The sequence below is a fragment of the Toxorhynchites rutilus genome, chromosome 1 (assembly GCF_029784135.1).
Source record: "Toxorhynchites rutilus septentrionalis strain SRP chromosome 1, ASM2978413v1, whole genome shotgun sequence".
Classification (NCBI taxonomy): domain Eukaryota; kingdom Metazoa; phylum Arthropoda; class Insecta; order Diptera; family Culicidae; genus Toxorhynchites; species Toxorhynchites rutilus.
Genome location: NC_073744.1, coordinates 81,349,072 through 81,366,093, shown reverse-complemented (window position 1 = coordinate 81,366,093; position 17,022 = coordinate 81,349,072). Strand labels below are relative to the sequence as shown.

General features: G+C 45.8%; 3 protein-coding genes across 3 annotated transcripts; all 3 read left to right on the top strand.

Moving 5' to 3' along the window:
• Positions 1–2,409: 2,409 nt before the first annotated feature.
• On the top strand, positions 2,410–8,066 carry LOC129779031 (uncharacterized). The gene is made up of 2 exons (XM_055786275.1): positions 2,410–2,459; positions 2,516–8,066. The coding sequence occupies exon 2, from the start codon at positions 2,946–2,948 to the stop codon at positions 3,495–3,497; it is 552 nt and encodes a 183-aa protein (XP_055642250.1). The 5' UTR covers positions 2,410–2,459; positions 2,516–2,945; the 3' UTR covers positions 3,498–8,066.
• On the top strand, positions 6,445–7,743 carry LOC129761111 (uncharacterized). Its single transcript, XM_055758811.1, has one exon. The coding sequence runs from the start codon at positions 6,445–6,447 to the stop codon at positions 7,741–7,743; it is 1,299 nt and encodes a 432-aa protein (XP_055614786.1).
• A 7,790-nt stretch (positions 8,067–15,856) lies between the features above and the next one.
• On the top strand, positions 15,857–16,693 carry LOC129761109 (uncharacterized). Its single transcript, XM_055758810.1, has one exon. The coding sequence runs from the start codon at positions 15,857–15,859 to the stop codon at positions 16,691–16,693; it is 837 nt and encodes a 278-aa protein (XP_055614785.1).
• Positions 16,694–17,022: the final 329 nt, after the last annotated feature.

Below are 17,022 nucleotides of genomic sequence, written 5' to 3'. Positions count from 1 at the left end.
CGATTTTACATGAACACTTAAGGCCCATTTATACGTTGCTAGTAGCTGACTTGACAATGAGCAGCTACTGACCCGGTGGACTCGCTTGACAATTGGTTGACTCGCCTTGTCCGTTCACATAGTGTGAGCTGCTGGCGAGAAACTAGATACTACGGCACGGGTTTACCTGGGATGCCAGGCGATTTTTCAAATGTCCATCAAATAGTCAGAAACAGCAATCAGGTCCGAATTTGTCAAATGATTGGTCCGAAATCGACTTCTTTATTGGTAGTTTTCATCTTAGGTTTTCAGTTGAATGTATCATTACACAATTTTATAGAGATTACAGAGCAGTGTTGAGAATAACACCTGAACAAGTGGAAAAACTGTTGAATTTAATTGCTCCACAAATACAACGCCAAGATACACTCATGAAGGATGCTGTACCTGCAAGAGTGATAATATAAATGACATTGATATGCCTTTCTTCTGGAATATTGTTCAGATTGTTGTCGATATTTTTTAGAATCTCGAAAGCATCCATAGCTAAGATAATTCCGGAAGTATGTGATGCTTTAAATGATAGTCTAGAAGACTTTTTAAAATTTTATTCACACGCGTCAAAAATTAAAATAATGAATGAAAATGTACTTTTTTAAATCGAATATGTATTCTGTTTCTTAGAACCTTACTTTTTTTCGCAAGTTGTGAGTGAATTTTGAATGAAAATTGTGCCTGATAATGATTCTATATTAGACATTCTCCAGAAAACTATCTCAAAAAGAAAGCGTGCCCCGCCAGCGTGCAAAACAGAATAACAATGATTTCGTTAAGAAACTATGAGGGTTTTATTTGTTTTTCCAATAATTTTCAAGTCTATAAATATCTTCGCATATTTTCAAATATCTTAAAAATAGAGACATTTCTTTACATTTGGCATCCCTGATTCGAACGCTAAATTCTGTTTTTGACGTTTTGAAGCATGCGAGTGCGAGTAAATTCAAAAAACTTTGAAGTAGCTCGCACGCCGGATCACACATGACAATAACTGGCATGATGTGTTCACACGGTGTGAGTAGCTGCACTGCAGTAACTGACTAGACCGACTCGTATGCTTGCTCGCACCGTCTGAACCCGGCTTTAGTTGTGCGAAAATTATGTTCACGTTGGATCCCACATAATTTGACAACCGCTAAAAAAAAGGCTCGTGTCGATTGGAATTAATGCTTTGAAAATTGGTTTAAGCGCATGCAAAAGTGTATCGATCATCGTGGCGAGTACTTTGAAAAACAATAAAAATATATTCGCAGCTTAACTATTTGTTTTTGTTCCTATTCCCGAAATATAAATAGTGACCCTCGTATTTACTTTGTTTGCGGAGATACAAATCTTACAATTCATTCGTCTACGAAACCACAGTTTAAGGTACGGTAATGTGCTGAATAGTGAAATATATGATAGTGAATGAGCTGATGACCACCTATGCATTCCCTATCACAGCCATCATTTTGATTGTACGATATGTGCATACGCCAAAAGATGCCCGGCGTTGAACATTTAATAAGTACAAAGCCTTCAGAAAAAATCAAGAATCAACTATGAAATAGTGAGAAAAAATTGAGAAAGTTGGTAAAAAAAAGCAAAAACACAACACAAAAGGTTCTTTTCAGAACCGCCAACATGTTCATAAAGAGTAAACAGTAAACTAATCCATTTTTCAGGTAGATAGGTCGGTATTCACGTAGGAGAAGGAAATAAAACAATATATTTAAAATATATATTTAGCAAAAGCTGTCCCCTTTGTATAGTCCTACGTCACTCCGGTTATGTCCCCGACATTACCCACCCGTCTTTTTTTTGTGGGGTTATGCGAAAGACCGTGTCTATGCCAACTCTCCGCAAACTCTTGAACATTTGAAAAACAACATTCGTGAAGTTATGACCGAGATACCGCCCCATATGTGCCGAAAAGTCATCGAAAATTACCTGTTCCGGATCAAGGTGTGCGAGGAAGCCCTAGGTGGACATTTGAATGATGTTGTATTTCACACATAATGGCATAAATCAAACTTTAATTTGAAATAAAAGTTTCATCGAAATTCGAATTCTAAGTGTGACGTCGAGAACCCCTCGTCGACCAACGTGCAGTAGTCGCGGGATCAATTGAACGTTCGACATATGATGAAGAACCGATAATGTTGGAACGTCATTGCTAGAAAAACAAAAACAAAAACAAACCAGATTTTTGCTACTCGTGTTGAAAACCGAATGAACAGAAGATTTTTTATTTAATAATAATTTACAGTAATCTGAAAAGGAAAATAATTGTTAAAAAATAACTATCTTGAATTTATAGTGAGTGAGTTAGAATAGCCTAAAAAGAAATTGTATAACTAATTAAAACTTATTTCTAGAACACATATCTAACCTAAATTGTGAATTGAATCTTAATTACTATTCAAAGAAGCAACTGTAAAATTGTAAGTTTAAAACATATGCCTAAGAGGAGAAAATTATAATAAAAACTATTTTTCAGCTAAAGCTGATCCAAACCAAAATCAAAAATCTTTGAGAACGGGTCTGCTAAGAAAACAGTTTAACAATCTTTAGAATTTTACATTCACCTCCTTCTGGACGATGGCGCAAAACGAGAATGATTCGCAGGTGCAACGCAATTGTGCTTTATGTGTCGAATCGGATGATTACGACGACATGGTGGCATGTGATTCTTGCCAGTTGTGGCACCATTACTCCTGTGCGAAGGTCAGTCCCAATGTCAAGGATCGTAAATGGAACTGTCCCACCTGCGAACCCTCATGCAAGGATGATAGTAAAGATGTCCTGAAGAATGACGGTAACAAAACCAACCCAAAACGCCTCGTATCTCTTCTAAATCGGACGCGAAGGGTGCCAAGCCGAAGATTCCTGCAAAGCAGCCGGATGCGCTGGAGGTTCCTAAGAAGACGATGGCAAAGTCTACGGCTGGTAGCAAAATTTCCAAAAGATCGAAGAAAATGGTTGACGATAGTGTTACATCCAGTACACGAGCTCGTTTGGAACTCGAGCTGAAAGCGTTGGAGGAACAGCAACGGATTCAAGAAGAAGATTTAGCGGAAAAGAAGAAGTTAAAGGATCTCCATCGAAAACTTGAGGAGGAGCTACGGGAGAAGGAGTTGGCGATCGAAGTGAGACGAATCGCCCAAGCGAAAGTGGCACTGGAGCAGAAGATGGCAGACGAGAGCGAATTCCGAAGACAACAAATGGCGATTAGGAAACATTCAGCTGAGGAGAAGGTGAAGCTCATTCGGCAGGCATCTCAGTACGGCAGCAGCCATGGTAGCAGGGCGAGTGGCGGCATTAGTGTCACTGATTCAAGGGTCAAAGTGAAGGATTGGTTGGAGAACACAAAGCAGCAGATTGAGGGAATGAAAATCGATTCCACGTCAGTAGTTGAACCAACATCAGGTCTCAAACAGGTACCCTTAGAATTCAACAGTAACAACAACAATTATCAATAAGGTCGATAAGATATTAGAACTTCCTAATCCTAATAGTGTCCAACCAAGAAAACCTCTCGTTAGTCAGGGCAATCAAAAAAAGCAGAACGAATTACATGATTCTAGCTTGCAAGATAATACTAAAACACAAGATAATTCTAATAGGCGTGAATCGTCAAAAGTAAATACCAAATCGGGAATGCAAGATGGTATTGGGGAAGATGAGGGTAGTGTATTAAATCAGTCTCAACCACAACAAAACGAAGATCGAAGATCTGAAGATAACTGTCAGGTTTCGACGCAGTCAAGTCAGGATCAAAGAAATGATGAACAACAACCGAACCAGGAAAACAACCCAGAATGGACCCAGGATCGCATCAACGATGTATATCTAGAGTGTCCAACGAATCGACAATTGGCTGCTAGTCATGTTATGGGGAAGGATTTGCCGAGTTTTTCGGGTAACCCGGAAGAATGGCCAATATGGATAAGCAACTTCCAGCGCTCTACAACAACTTGTGGATTCTCCGACGATGAAAATCTCATCCGTCTTCAGCGATATCTGAAAGGACCGGCTCTTGAAGCAGTGCGAAGCCGATTGCTTTATCCCGCAGGTATACCACACGTTATCAAAACTTTAGAGATGCGGTACGGACGTCCGGAAACACTCATTCGATCCATGACAGAACGAGTTCGGCAGTTACCATCCCTGAAAGCCAACGATCTGGAGAGCATCATAGAATTCGGACTGGCTGTGGATAACTTAGTGCAACATCTTAAGAACGTGGTATATCAGGCACATCTATCCAATCCTTCATTGTTACATGATTTGGTGGGGAAATTATCGTCTCAAGTGGTCGGCAATCAAAAGTGAAAATCAAAATGTGGATCTCTGTATGTTTGGAAGGTTCATGTCAGGTTTAGTTGAACTTGCCAATAACGTAGCGGATGACTTCCCATGTGTGAAACCAAAGGTCAAGCAGCAGTCGTTTGTCCAGACTCATGCGGAACCGGAATCATCGTTGAATGAACCGATTAACAACATTACACCAGGTAGAACACCGAAAAAACCATGCGCGGTTTGTAAAGTAGAAGGACACAGAGTATCAGAATGCAGCGAGTTCAAATCGATGAATATCGACGGAAGGCTGAAAGCGGCACAGGAGATTGGTCTATGCAGGTCGTGTTTGAATTATCATGGAAAATGGCCTTGTAAAACTGCGAAGGAATGCAGAATAAACAATTGCCAACTAAAGCATCACCCTCTCCTACATTCTTCGAGCGCAACCACGCAGGCAGCGATATCAACAAGTCATCTTAGCGATTTGAAGACGTTGCGTGGACCGCTCTTCAGGATTATACCTGTTACGCTATACGGGAAGAATTGCAAAGTGAACATTTTTGCATTCGTTGACGAAGGGTCACAAATAACTTTGTTGGAGGATTCGGTTGCAAATGAACTTGGTATAGCTGGAACTATGGAACCACTCAACTTACAATGGACCGGTAACATCAAGCGTAGCGAACCGTAATCTAGACGAATCAGTTTTGATATCTCCGGTAGCGGATATTCGTAGCATTATATACTGGTGAATGCACGTACAGTCGGCGGACTACTCCTTCCATCGCAAAATATGAACTATAGCGAAATGACCAGAAAATATCCTCATTTGCGTGGCCTACCATTACAGAACTACTCGAATGTATCGCCAAAACTCTTGATCGGTCTTGACAACTTGAAACTCACCGTGCCGTTGAAAATCAGAGAAGGATCGTGGGAGGAGCCAATAGCCGGTAAGAGCCGAATCGGATGGAGCATCTACGGATGTGCATCAGAGCTAAAGTCTACAGTTGTATGTGGGTTTCACGTTGGAGGATGGACCGATCCAGAGCAAGACCTGAATCAACGAGTTCGGGATTACATCACACTGGATAACATCGGGGTAACACATCCATCTATTCCATTGGAATCCGAAGAAGACAAACGAGCAACGATTCTGTTAGAATCGACTACCCGAAGAGTCAAAGGAGTTTTCGAGACGAGTTTATTGTGGAAGTGGGACAACTTCAGCTTTCCTAGCAGCTATGGGATGGCATACAAACGGTTGTGTTCACTCGAGAGACGTCTGAATAAAGATCCCGGTCTATATGATCGAGTTCGACAGCAGATACGGGATTATGAAGCCAAGGGAAGACATTTCCTTACGAGACAACCTGCAACACGTTTAAGAAGAGTCGTACGTCCCTACTAAACGAGAAGTCTTACGCACTGTAATGAGCTTCTTCGATCCAATAGGACTGATTTCGTTTTTCCTGATCCACGGAAGGATATTGATGCAGGACATATGGGCAGCTGGAATTGGATGGGACGACAAAATTAATGAGAAACTAAGGTCACAGTGGAAGAATTGGATTAATCTCGTTCCGAATCTTGAACGCTTACGAATCCCGAGATGCTATTTTCCGGAAGCCGTTCAAGAAACTTATTGCAGGATATTGATGCAGGACATATGGGCAGCTGGAATTGGATGGGACGACAAAATTAATGAGAAACTAAGGTCACAGTGGAAGAATTGGATTAATCTCGTTCCGAATCTTGAACGCTTACGAATCCCGAGATGCTATTTTCCGGAAGCCGTTCAAGAAACTTATAAGAATTTACAAGTTCACGTATTCGTCGACGCGAGCAGATCTGCGTATGCATGTGCGGTGTATTTCCGCATTGAGACGTTTCATGGCCCGAGTGTTCGCCTAGTAGCTGCCAAAGCAAAAGTAGCTCCCTTGAAGATGCTGACTGTTTCACGCCTTGAACTACAAGCAGCTGTCCTAGGATCTCGCCTTCTCAACAGCGTGATATCCATGCACGCTCTCCCCGTGACAAAGCGTGTTTTATGGTCCGATTCCAGCACTGTTCTCGCTTGGATTAGATCAGACCAGCGCCAGTGCCATCTACAGGTTATGGCCATTCATGGATGAGGACGGAGTGATACGTAAACGCAATCGGTTGGCGAATGCAGAATGGATACCGTATGGAACCAAGTACCCGGTTATTCTACCCAGTAAACATCCGATCACCTTTCTTCTTGTCGACTCATTTCATCGTTGCTTCCGTCACTGTAACCGTGAAACAGTTGTCAACGAGATGAGGCAACTCTACGATATTCCGAAGCTAAGATCAATTGTTGCAGAAGTTTCGAAACGATGTATTTGGTGTAAAGTTGTTCGTGCCTATCCTCGCCCACCACCCATGGCACCACTCCCAAAAGTACGATTGAGACCGTTTGTGCGGCCGTTCACCTATGTCGGTATAGACTATTTTGTTCCAGTGCTCGTGAAGGTGGGTCGGAACAACGTCAAGCGGTGGATAGCATTGTTCACCTGCTTGACCATACGCGCTGTGCATTTGGAAATCGTCCATAGCTTGTCAAAGGAATCCTGTTTTATGGCTGTTAGAAGATTCGTATCACGAAGAGGTGCTCCGGCTGAGATATTCAGCGATAATGGGACTAACTTTCACGGGGCGAACAATCAATTAAAGCGGGAGATAGAGGAACGGAATAACGATCTAGCAACAACCTTCACCAACACTACTACTCGGTGGTCGTTCAACCCACCTGGTGCGCCACATATGGGTGGCGCGTGGGAACGAATGGTCCGCTCGGTGAAGACAGCAATCGGAGCCATTTTGGAAACGCAGAGACGACCGGATGATGAGGTTTTCATGACAGTTATGATTGAAGCGGAGGCGATGATAAATACGAGACCGTTGACGTACATACCATTAGAATCGGCGGATCATGAAGCCTTGACCCCAAACCATTTTCTCTTGGGGAGCTCAAGCGGTATAAAGCAGCCACCTACGATGCCCATGGATTATCGTACAACGTTGACTAGTGGATGGAAGCTAGCCCAGTATTTGTCGGATACATTATGGAAGCGTTGGATCAAAGAATATATGCCGGTGATTTTGAGAAGGTCAAAGTGGTTTGAAGACGTGAGGGAGATAACAGAAGGGGATCTGGTGCTGATCGTGGACAGTACGGTGCGGAATCAATGGATCAGAGGAAAGGTGGTCAAGATCATTCAAGGAAAAGATGGACGCGTCCGACAAGCCTGGGTACAAACTGCAAGTGGTACCTTGCGAAGACCAGTGGTGAAGTTAGCGTTACTCGACGTCGTAGATGGTGGTAAACCGGAAGTCGCTCACAAGGCTTTACGGGTGGGGGAATGTGACGTCGAGAACCCCTCGTCGACCAACGTGCAGTAGTCGCGGGATCAATTGAACGTTCGACATATGATGGAGAACCGATAATGTTGGAACGTCATTGCTAGAAAAACAAAAACAAAAATAAACCAAATTTTTGCTACTCGTGTTGAAAACCGAATGAACAGAAGATTTTTTATTTAAATAATAATTTACAATAATCTGAAAAGGAAAATAATTGTTAAAAAACAGGAAGTGGGTTATATCTATGGTATAACCGCAAGGGTGACGTAGGACTATCGTTGATTTAGAGATCATTTGTTTGAAGTTGAATCTAAATCCATTCTGAATGAATGAATAAATGAATATTTGGGGGACTTCGAAAACGAGAGCGTTACGTTGGAGGCCTTGTTCTGAAGAATAATCTTCAGAAGCTTTCCTGCTAACTGTACTTGATTGACAAATCACAAACCCAAATGTATTATATGGATATTTTATGGATAGAAAACATTAAAATAAACTCTTTCGCTTGAATGTAATTTTCAATTCCAAGGGAAACTGGCAGATTAGTTTTCCAGCAACGATTAGATATTTCCACATTTTCCTCGATACTGGAAGCCCACCAGTGGTTAATACTAACTCGATAACCACCTGTTAATAGTACTTGATTGAAAAATATTTGGTCACAGTGTTACATGGATAGAAAACATTCAAATAAATTCTTTCACATGAATGTATTTTTAAATTCCCAGATGAACTGGCAGATTATTTTCAGTAACGATTAGATATTTCCACATTTTCCTCGATACTGGAAGCCCACCAGTGGTTAATGCTAACTCGATAACCATCTGTTAATAGCACTTGATTGAAACATATTTTGTCACAGTGTTACATGGATAGAAAACATTCAAATAAACTCTTTCACATGAATGTATTTTTAAATTCCCAGGGGAACTGGCAAATTATTTTCAGTAACGATTAGATACTTCCACATTTTCCTCGATACTGGAAGCCCACAAGTGGTTAATGCTAACTCGATAACCATCTGTTAATAGCACTTGATTGAAACATATTTGGTCACAGTGTTACATGGATAGAAAACATTCAAATAAACTCTTTCACATGAATGTATTTTTAAATTCCCAGGGGAACTGGCAGATTATTTTCAGTAACGATTAGATATTTTCACATTTTCCTCGATACTGGAAGCCCACCAGTGGTTAATGCTAACTCGATAACCATCTGTTAATAGCACTTGATTGAAACATATTTGGTTCTCAATGTTACGTTGATAGAAAACATTCAAATAAACTCTTTCACATGAATGTATTTTTAAATTCCCAGAGGAACTGGCAGATTATTTTTCAGCAATGATTAGATCTTTCCGGAACTTTCTCGATGCTGAATGGCATCCAAACGGAAAGAATTCTGCGCGTGTATGTGTCGATCCTTCGCCGTCCACCTCCTCCAGCACGTTAGGCAACGATGTTGTCTTGAAAAATGAATGTTTTTCACCACCAGAATATCGCTTAAGTATGCTTTTTGTGACGGTTTACGACAAGAGCGACCGCAAAGTCACCATCATCGATGTCGCTATTCCACTGAACCAGAATCTGGAGGAGACCCATGGTCGCAAAATCTGCAAGTACCGACCATTGGCCGTGGAGCTCAAGGAACTGTGGGGGCTAAGGGAGGTCCCAAGAATTGTTCCAGTCGTTCTCTCTGGAACTGGAATTGTCCCGAAGACACTTCTGGAAGCGCTAAAGGTGTTGAATATGGAGAAGGAATTGGCCGGCATCCAAAAGTCGGTCATCCTTAGCACCTGCGCGATTGTCCGACATTTTCTCGGTCAGGACTGAAACAGCACGAGCATGCAGATACGTGCATTCCGCAGAGCCTAGTCCCCCTTTGGCATTCAGAAGCCCGGGGGCAGGTGAAAATTCTGGCTAGGTTCGCCTAGTTAAGAAGTGAGATAAGTCTGCACTGTGTGTTGCCCAGGTACGACAACTGCGCGAGTACTTCGCAGAACGCGCCAACCAAAACGCGCTATACCGGGCTGTCTGCGCCGCCGACAGAGGATACAGCGCTCTGCACTTGGCGCAAGCGGAGTACCAACTCAACTGCAATCTGCAGACAGTGGAGCAGAAGATTGCAGCTTGGAAGCAGAAGGCAGTGCATGGTGCCCACCCCCATCAACTGGACCGGCCACACGTCGACAAGACCGCATCTAATCTGTGGCTAACGCGTGGTGAACTCTCTTCAGTAGTAGAAGCCGACATGATAGCCATCCAGGACAGGATAATGCCGACGAGAAACTGCAGGCGGTATGTCTGGCATCAAGACGTTGATGACATTTGCCGGATGTGCCATCAACCAGGTGAAAACATAGAGCACATTATGGGAGGCTGTCCCGTTTTGGCCAACGCAGCCTACACCGAGCGCCACAACAACGTGGCCCGTATTGTTCATCGACAACTGGCGCTCCAATGTGCTCTACTGGAAGACAACGTACCAAACTACCGGTACCTGCCTGCACCTGTCCTGGAAAATGACCGTTTCAAGCTGTACTGGGATCGCACTGTTCTGACCGACCTCTCGATCCACCACAACCGTCCAGATATAATGGTTTACGACAAGAGCGACCGCAAAGTCACCATCATCGATGTCGCTATTCCACTGAACCAGAATCTGGAGGAGACCCACGGTCGCAAAATCTGCAAGTACCGACCATTGGCCGTGGAGCTCAAGGAACTGTGGGGGCTAAGGGAGGTCCCAAGAATTGTTCCAGTCGTTCTCTCTGGAACTGGAATTGTCCCGAAGACACTTCTGGAAGCGCTAAAGGTGTTGAACATGGAGAAGGAATTGGCCGGCATCCAAAAGTCGGTCATCCTTAGCACCTGCGCGATTGTCCGACAATTTCTCGGTCAGGACTGAAACAGCACGAGCATGCAGATACGTGCATTCCGCAGAGCCTAGTCCCCCTTTGGCATTCAGAAGCCCGGGGGCAGGTGAAAATTCTGGCTAGGTTCGCCTAGTTAAGAAGTGAGATAAGTCTGTTAAAATAGTTCCTGGTTCTCAAATGGGGATCAACATAGGGTAGGAGCCTGCCTGTTGGTCTCAAATGTTCCTATCTCACGCCTCCACGAAGATCATATGACGACATTTTTAGATCGGGCGTGAACTGGAAACACACACCTGGTCTTGGCTCCGAGAACGGGTGTCGAAAGTGGCTAAGTGAGGGGGTGCGAGCGAGTCAGAGCGCTATATCTCTCCCGGGGAAGGCCTCCCGGGTCATGGAGGCCTTGCCAACCCGCTGTCTCCCGGGCAAAGGAGATACACCCAGAAAATGGAGCTACGTTCACGAAGAATACTTAGAATGCGATCGCCCGAGGAGGGTCCCCGAACTGGAGCTGGTCCTGGAACGGGAGTAAGAGCGAGCGGCCAGCGGCTGGAGGGCGAGGTGCAAGAGCGGGCCACCAGCCGGGTTCAACCCGAAGAGCTACCGCCACACGGAAACAGCAGCCATCGACATCACCCAAGAAACGCTGCGCCTACGAGACGTGTTGCGACTGCCAGACGACAGTCGTCCACACTTGTGGGTACCACTAGGCGCCGGATCATGTGGACACACGAAATGAATGAATTCGTGATCCGCGCCTATTACATCTGCACTGCTTTGGAGACGGACATGAGCGGTCGCCCTCGAATACTAACAATGTTCGAGGAAGCGTATCCAGAGTTCGTCGGGAGGCTTGATCAGAACGCGATGAACGCGAGGCGTAGAGCGATAGTACGCAACAACATGCTCTCCCAAACGCAAATCGACGAGATCAAGCAGCAGGTGCAGAGAGAAATAAGCTCCAGGAACAACAGAGCAAGCGATGTGTCGAGACGAAGTTCAGTACGGCTGAGCAATTCATTCGCGAGTGGGGCACGCGAATCAGCACCAGTGGAGGCCACAGTACAACAACCCCCTGAGCCGGAAGACCCACAGCCAGATCAACAACTACTACGCGATCTGGTCTTCCACTACGACGAGGCGATCTCACAGTTCCGCGACACAGACCCATTGTCGCGCCCCAGGATCCCGAAGTTGCAGCATTCCCGCAGGCTGACAAGTGCAGTAAAGCTCATGAACGAGCACGTTCTTCCGCTGCACTTGGTTGATGCTGAGAACATGGAGGAGCTGCAACTGAAAGTTTACTGTGCTGCTGTGGCGACCGCCAAAAGTTTAGGATACCGTATTAGGCCAAGAGGCGGACTGCTCCAACATCTCCGTGAAAGGCGTGAGCCTCCATGGCGAAGGAGATTGGAGCAACGGATCCTAAACAAGCGCGCCGCAATTGGAAGACTGATGGCGTACAAAAGAGGCAGCAGATCGGCGAAATTATGTCGCAAAGTTGCTATGATCGTGCGGCCTACTGAACTTCGCCAGCTGGGAGCTCACCAGCTGACGGAAAAACTCGACACACTGGTACAGCAATTGAGCGTCCTAACTAAACGGCTGAAACGTTACTCTGACTCTGCAAAGCGCCAGGAACAAAATCGGATGTTCAGAGATAACGAAAAAGCGTTCTACGACCACATTAGCGACGAGAAGCCCGACTACCGCGAAGGTTTGCCAGATATTAGCGATGTGACGAACTTCTGGGCTGGTATTTGGGAGACCCCAGTACAACATCGCGACGGGCAAATGTGGTTAAGACGGGAGGAGGAGAGTTGTGGTGAAATTGGAGAGATGCCAGCTATCATCGTCGAAGAGAACGATGTCCGCGAAGCCTCGCGGTATCTGAGGAACTGGGCAGCACCGGGCCCCGATGGTGTTCAGAACTTCTGGCACAAGAAGCTGACCGTCGCACATCAAAAGATAGCTGAGTGCTTCAATAAGGTGCTACGTGACCCACACAACCTCCCTGAATTCGCCACCCGTGGCGTCACATTCCTCCTCCCGAAAGACAGCAACACATTGAACCCATCAAAGTACAGGCCGATAACGTGCCTATCGAGTCTGTACAAGATATTAAGCAGCATCATAACCGCCAAAGTTTCTGCCCACTGCGAACAACACCATATCATCGCAGAAGAGCAGAAAGGATGCAGAAAAAATACGCATGGCTGCAAAGACCAGGCCATCATCGACGCAGCCATAGTCGGCCAGGCGGTTTATAACCAGCGGAACCTAAGCATGGCCTATATCGATTACAGGAAGGCTTATGACTCCATACCTCACTCGTTTCTCGTCCGGGTATTGGAGCTCTACAAAATTGATCCCGTCGTCGTTAGGTTCCTGCAGCATGCGATGAGGCAGTGGAGCACGTCTCTGCACCTTAGTGATGGGGAAAATGTGTTGCAGTCTAGAACGCTGCAGATAAAGAGGGGGATATTCCAAGGCGACTCTTTCAGCCCGCTTTGGTTTTGTCTGGCATTGAACCCCCTCAGTAGGACGCTCAATAGAAACGGTCATGGCTATAAAATAAGGTATGGCGACGGCGCCCACGAAGAAGTGACCCATACCTTTTACATGGACGATCTCAAGGTCTACGCTGATTCACGTCAGCGTCTAGGTGTAGCTATCCGGGTTGTCGAAGACATAAGCAGGGATATCTGTATGGAGTTCGGCCTCGACAAGTGTCGCTGTGTCCACCTGCTGAAAGGACAACTTACCGAATCCGGAGGCTACGAGGTCTATGACGGCGAGTTTATAAGAGACATGGTTCGTGGCGAATCCTATAAATATCTTGGATTCCGACAGCTCACCGGGATTCGCCACTCCGACATCAAGACGGAGCTGCGAGACAAGTTCTTGAGTCGAGTGAACTGTGTCCTGAGGACTTTCCTCAACGCGGGGAACAAGGTACGCGCGATCAACACATTCGCGGTTCCCCTGCTGACCTTCAGTTTTGGTGTAGTCAAATGGAGCAAAACTGACCTAGAGGACCTTGAGAGGAGGATGAGGAAAGCATTCAAAGAGGCCGGAATGCACCATCCTCAATCGGCACTGGAGAGAGTTTCACTACCACGCAAAGAAGGGGGACTTGGAATCGTCGACATTTCTGCACTGTGTGTTGCCCAGGTACGACAACTGCGCGAGTACTTCGCAGAACGCGCTATACCGGGCTGTCTGCGCCGCTGACAGAGGATACAGCGCTCTGCACTTGGCGCAAGCGGAGTACCAACTAAACTGCAATCTGCAGACAGTGGAGGAGAAGATTGCAGCTTGGAAGCAGAAGGCAGTGCATGGTGCCCACCCCCATCAACTGGACCGGCCACACGTCGACAAGGCCGCATCTAATCTGTGGCTAACGCGTGGTGAACTCTCTTCAGTAGTAGAAGCCGACATGATAGCCATCCAGGACAGGATAATGCCGACGAGAAACTGCAGGCGGTACGTCTGGCATCAAGACGTTGATGACATTTGCCGGATGTGCCATCAACCAGGTGAAAACATAGAGCACATTATGGGAGGCTGTCCCGTTTTGGCCAACGCAGCCTACACCGAGCGCCACAACAACGTGGCCCGTATTGTTCATCGACAACTGGCGCTCCAATGTGCTCTACTGGAAGACAACGTACCAAACTACCGGTACCTGCCTGCACCTGTCCTGGAAAATGACCGTTTCAAGCTGTACTGGGATCGCACTGTTCTGACCGACCTCTCGATCCACCACAACCGCCCAGATATAATGGTTTACGACAAGAGCGACCGCAAAGTCACCATCATCGATGTCGCTATTCCACTGAACCAGAATCTGGAGGAGACCCACGGTCGCAAAATCTGCAAGTACCGACCATTGGCCGTGGAGCTCAAGGAACTGTGGGGGCTAAGGGAGGTCCCACACCAACGATAGCAGAACGCCCTTGGACATGTCGTAAATGTCTGCCCGTTCAAGTTCCATCTCACGCTGGCTCATCGAACAGAACATCTGCCGGAGCGGCTCGCGTAGCACTGAAGCTAAAACAGCTCAAAGAAGAACGAGAGATACGAAAGCGTGAATTCGAATACGAAAAGGAGATGCTTCGGAAAAAGTACGAGCTTCTGAAAGAGCAGCTGGAAGAATCCGACGGGAAAAGCGGCCGTAGTCGGGTAGTGGGTGGATAAACACACTGAAGTTATCAATGTTACGAGCGAACAGCAGCCGAGGAGTCTAGTCATCGAGCCACATGGAGAAGATAAGATGAACCCACAAAAGGCCGGTATCGGGCAAGCAGGAGCATCGCCCGGTAGAAAATCAGCTGAAAAAACACGTCAGGAAATCCAACGCATTCAGCATCCTGTGGAAAGCGGAGCAGTTCTCAAAACAGTTCCGAAAATATTAGTAAATGAGTTGGGTAACACAAATCAATCCGATTTTCCCCCGGTAAGAAATAATCGCCCATCTGTTGTTCCCCCCGAAATCCCACAAGGTAAGCCACAGCTGAAACAACATGATCATACCACAAATAAATGTATACCACCGAGTGGTGAAAATTACTACGAAGAAATTATTTCCAAATTTGGGACATTCGGCACCACACCGAATCCTTTGTGTTCAAGCGGAGAAATTAAACCCGCACACGAAGTTTCAGCGTGCTTTGCTCCAGGTTTGTCATACCTAAGCGATCATGCAAATTCAGTCCCTACGCCAAAATTTGAAGGGATTTCATTCAATAACGTGAACTCCCATCATCAATCGAACGTATTCACTACGCGTGATACTCCCGCAACTATCCAAATCGTTCCACCCCCTCGCAGTTAGCAGCCCGGCAAGTACTTCCTCGCGATTTACCATCGTTCGGTGGTGATCCAGCAGACTGGCCAATATTTATCAGCAGTTTTGTGAACTCTACCGTTACATGTGGATTTAATAATGCTGAAAACCTAGCACGCCTACAGAGGTGCTTAAAAGGTGTTGCCTACGAGTCAGTAAAAAGTCGCCTTCTTATTCCTGAATCGGTGCCACATGTAATTAACACACTCTACCTTCTTTATGGGCGTCCAGAGCTTTTAGTTAATTCTTTGCTGGAAAAGGTTCGTGCAGTGCAGCCACCTAAAGCAGAGAAACTCGAAACTTTGATTGAGTTTGGACTGGCGGTACAAAGCCTCTGTGATCACTTAGAAGCAGCCGGCCAACAAGCGCACTTGTCCAACCCTTCCTTGTTAATGGAATTGGTTGGGAAGCTACCAGCTCATATTAAAATGGAGTGGGCCAACTTTCTGCCGCGATTTTCAGAAGTGAATCTAAAAACTTTCGGTATGTTTATGAGTGGAATCGTCGTCTCGGCCAGCAAAGTTACGCTATATTCCGGGCTGAAGAGCCAAAGGAGAAGTGATACAGTGGATCGTTCAAAGCTAAAAATGAGTGCTTCCATTAATGCGCACGTGACGGATCCAGAATCTGAAGCAACAACAGAACGTTCGTGCTGTATCTGCCAAAGCCAAGGGCACCAAGTTCGAGACTGCAATGCCTTCCGAACATTGACAATGGATAACCGGTGGAGAGCGGTACGAGAATATGGATTATGTCGCAACTGTCTTAATGCGCATGGCAGAAGAGCTTGCCGTAACTCAAATATGTGTGGAGTAGCTGGTTGCCAGTATCGTCACCATCCACTGTTGCACTCATGCCGTTATGATCGAGGTACAGAGGTGGCAGATATAGCAGGGTCTCACGCGCACAGCTTATCAGAACAACAGCTTCTGTTTCGTATACTACCAGTAACAATTCATGGACCACGAAAGTCAGTCACGGTTTACGCATTCCTGGACGACGGTTCGTCAATTACATTAGTGGAAGAGGCGTTGACCAAGGAGCTGGACCTGATAGGGGAAAAGGCGCCCCTATGTTTGACGTGGACGGGTAACGTGACACGTATGGAAACCGACTCTCAAAGGGTGCAATTGATAGTGTCAAGTGTAGACAGCGCCAAAAAACTGGCTCTCCGAGACGTTCGTACGATGAAAAAGCTAGCTTTACCGGGACAATCATTGTGCGTCGAGGAGTATACTGAAAAGTATCGCCACCGGGATACTTAGAAAGCGGTTCCACAACTTCTGATTGGTCTCAACAACCTTACCCTGACAGTACCTCTGAAAGTCAAGGAAGGGAATAGCAGCGATCCAGTCGCTGTGAAAACTCGCTTAGGATGGTGTATTTATGGAGGATATGGAACATCATCGGTGCATTCTGTACAATTTCATGCATGCAGCTGCGGTAGTGATGAAAGCCTGCACGACATGGTCAAGGAATATTTTAATCTTGAAGATGTGGGCGCAAAGTTAGAAAAAAACATGGAATCAACAGAAGAAAAAAGAGCTAAATGGATATTAGAACAAACAACGAAACGAATTGGGGATAGATTCGA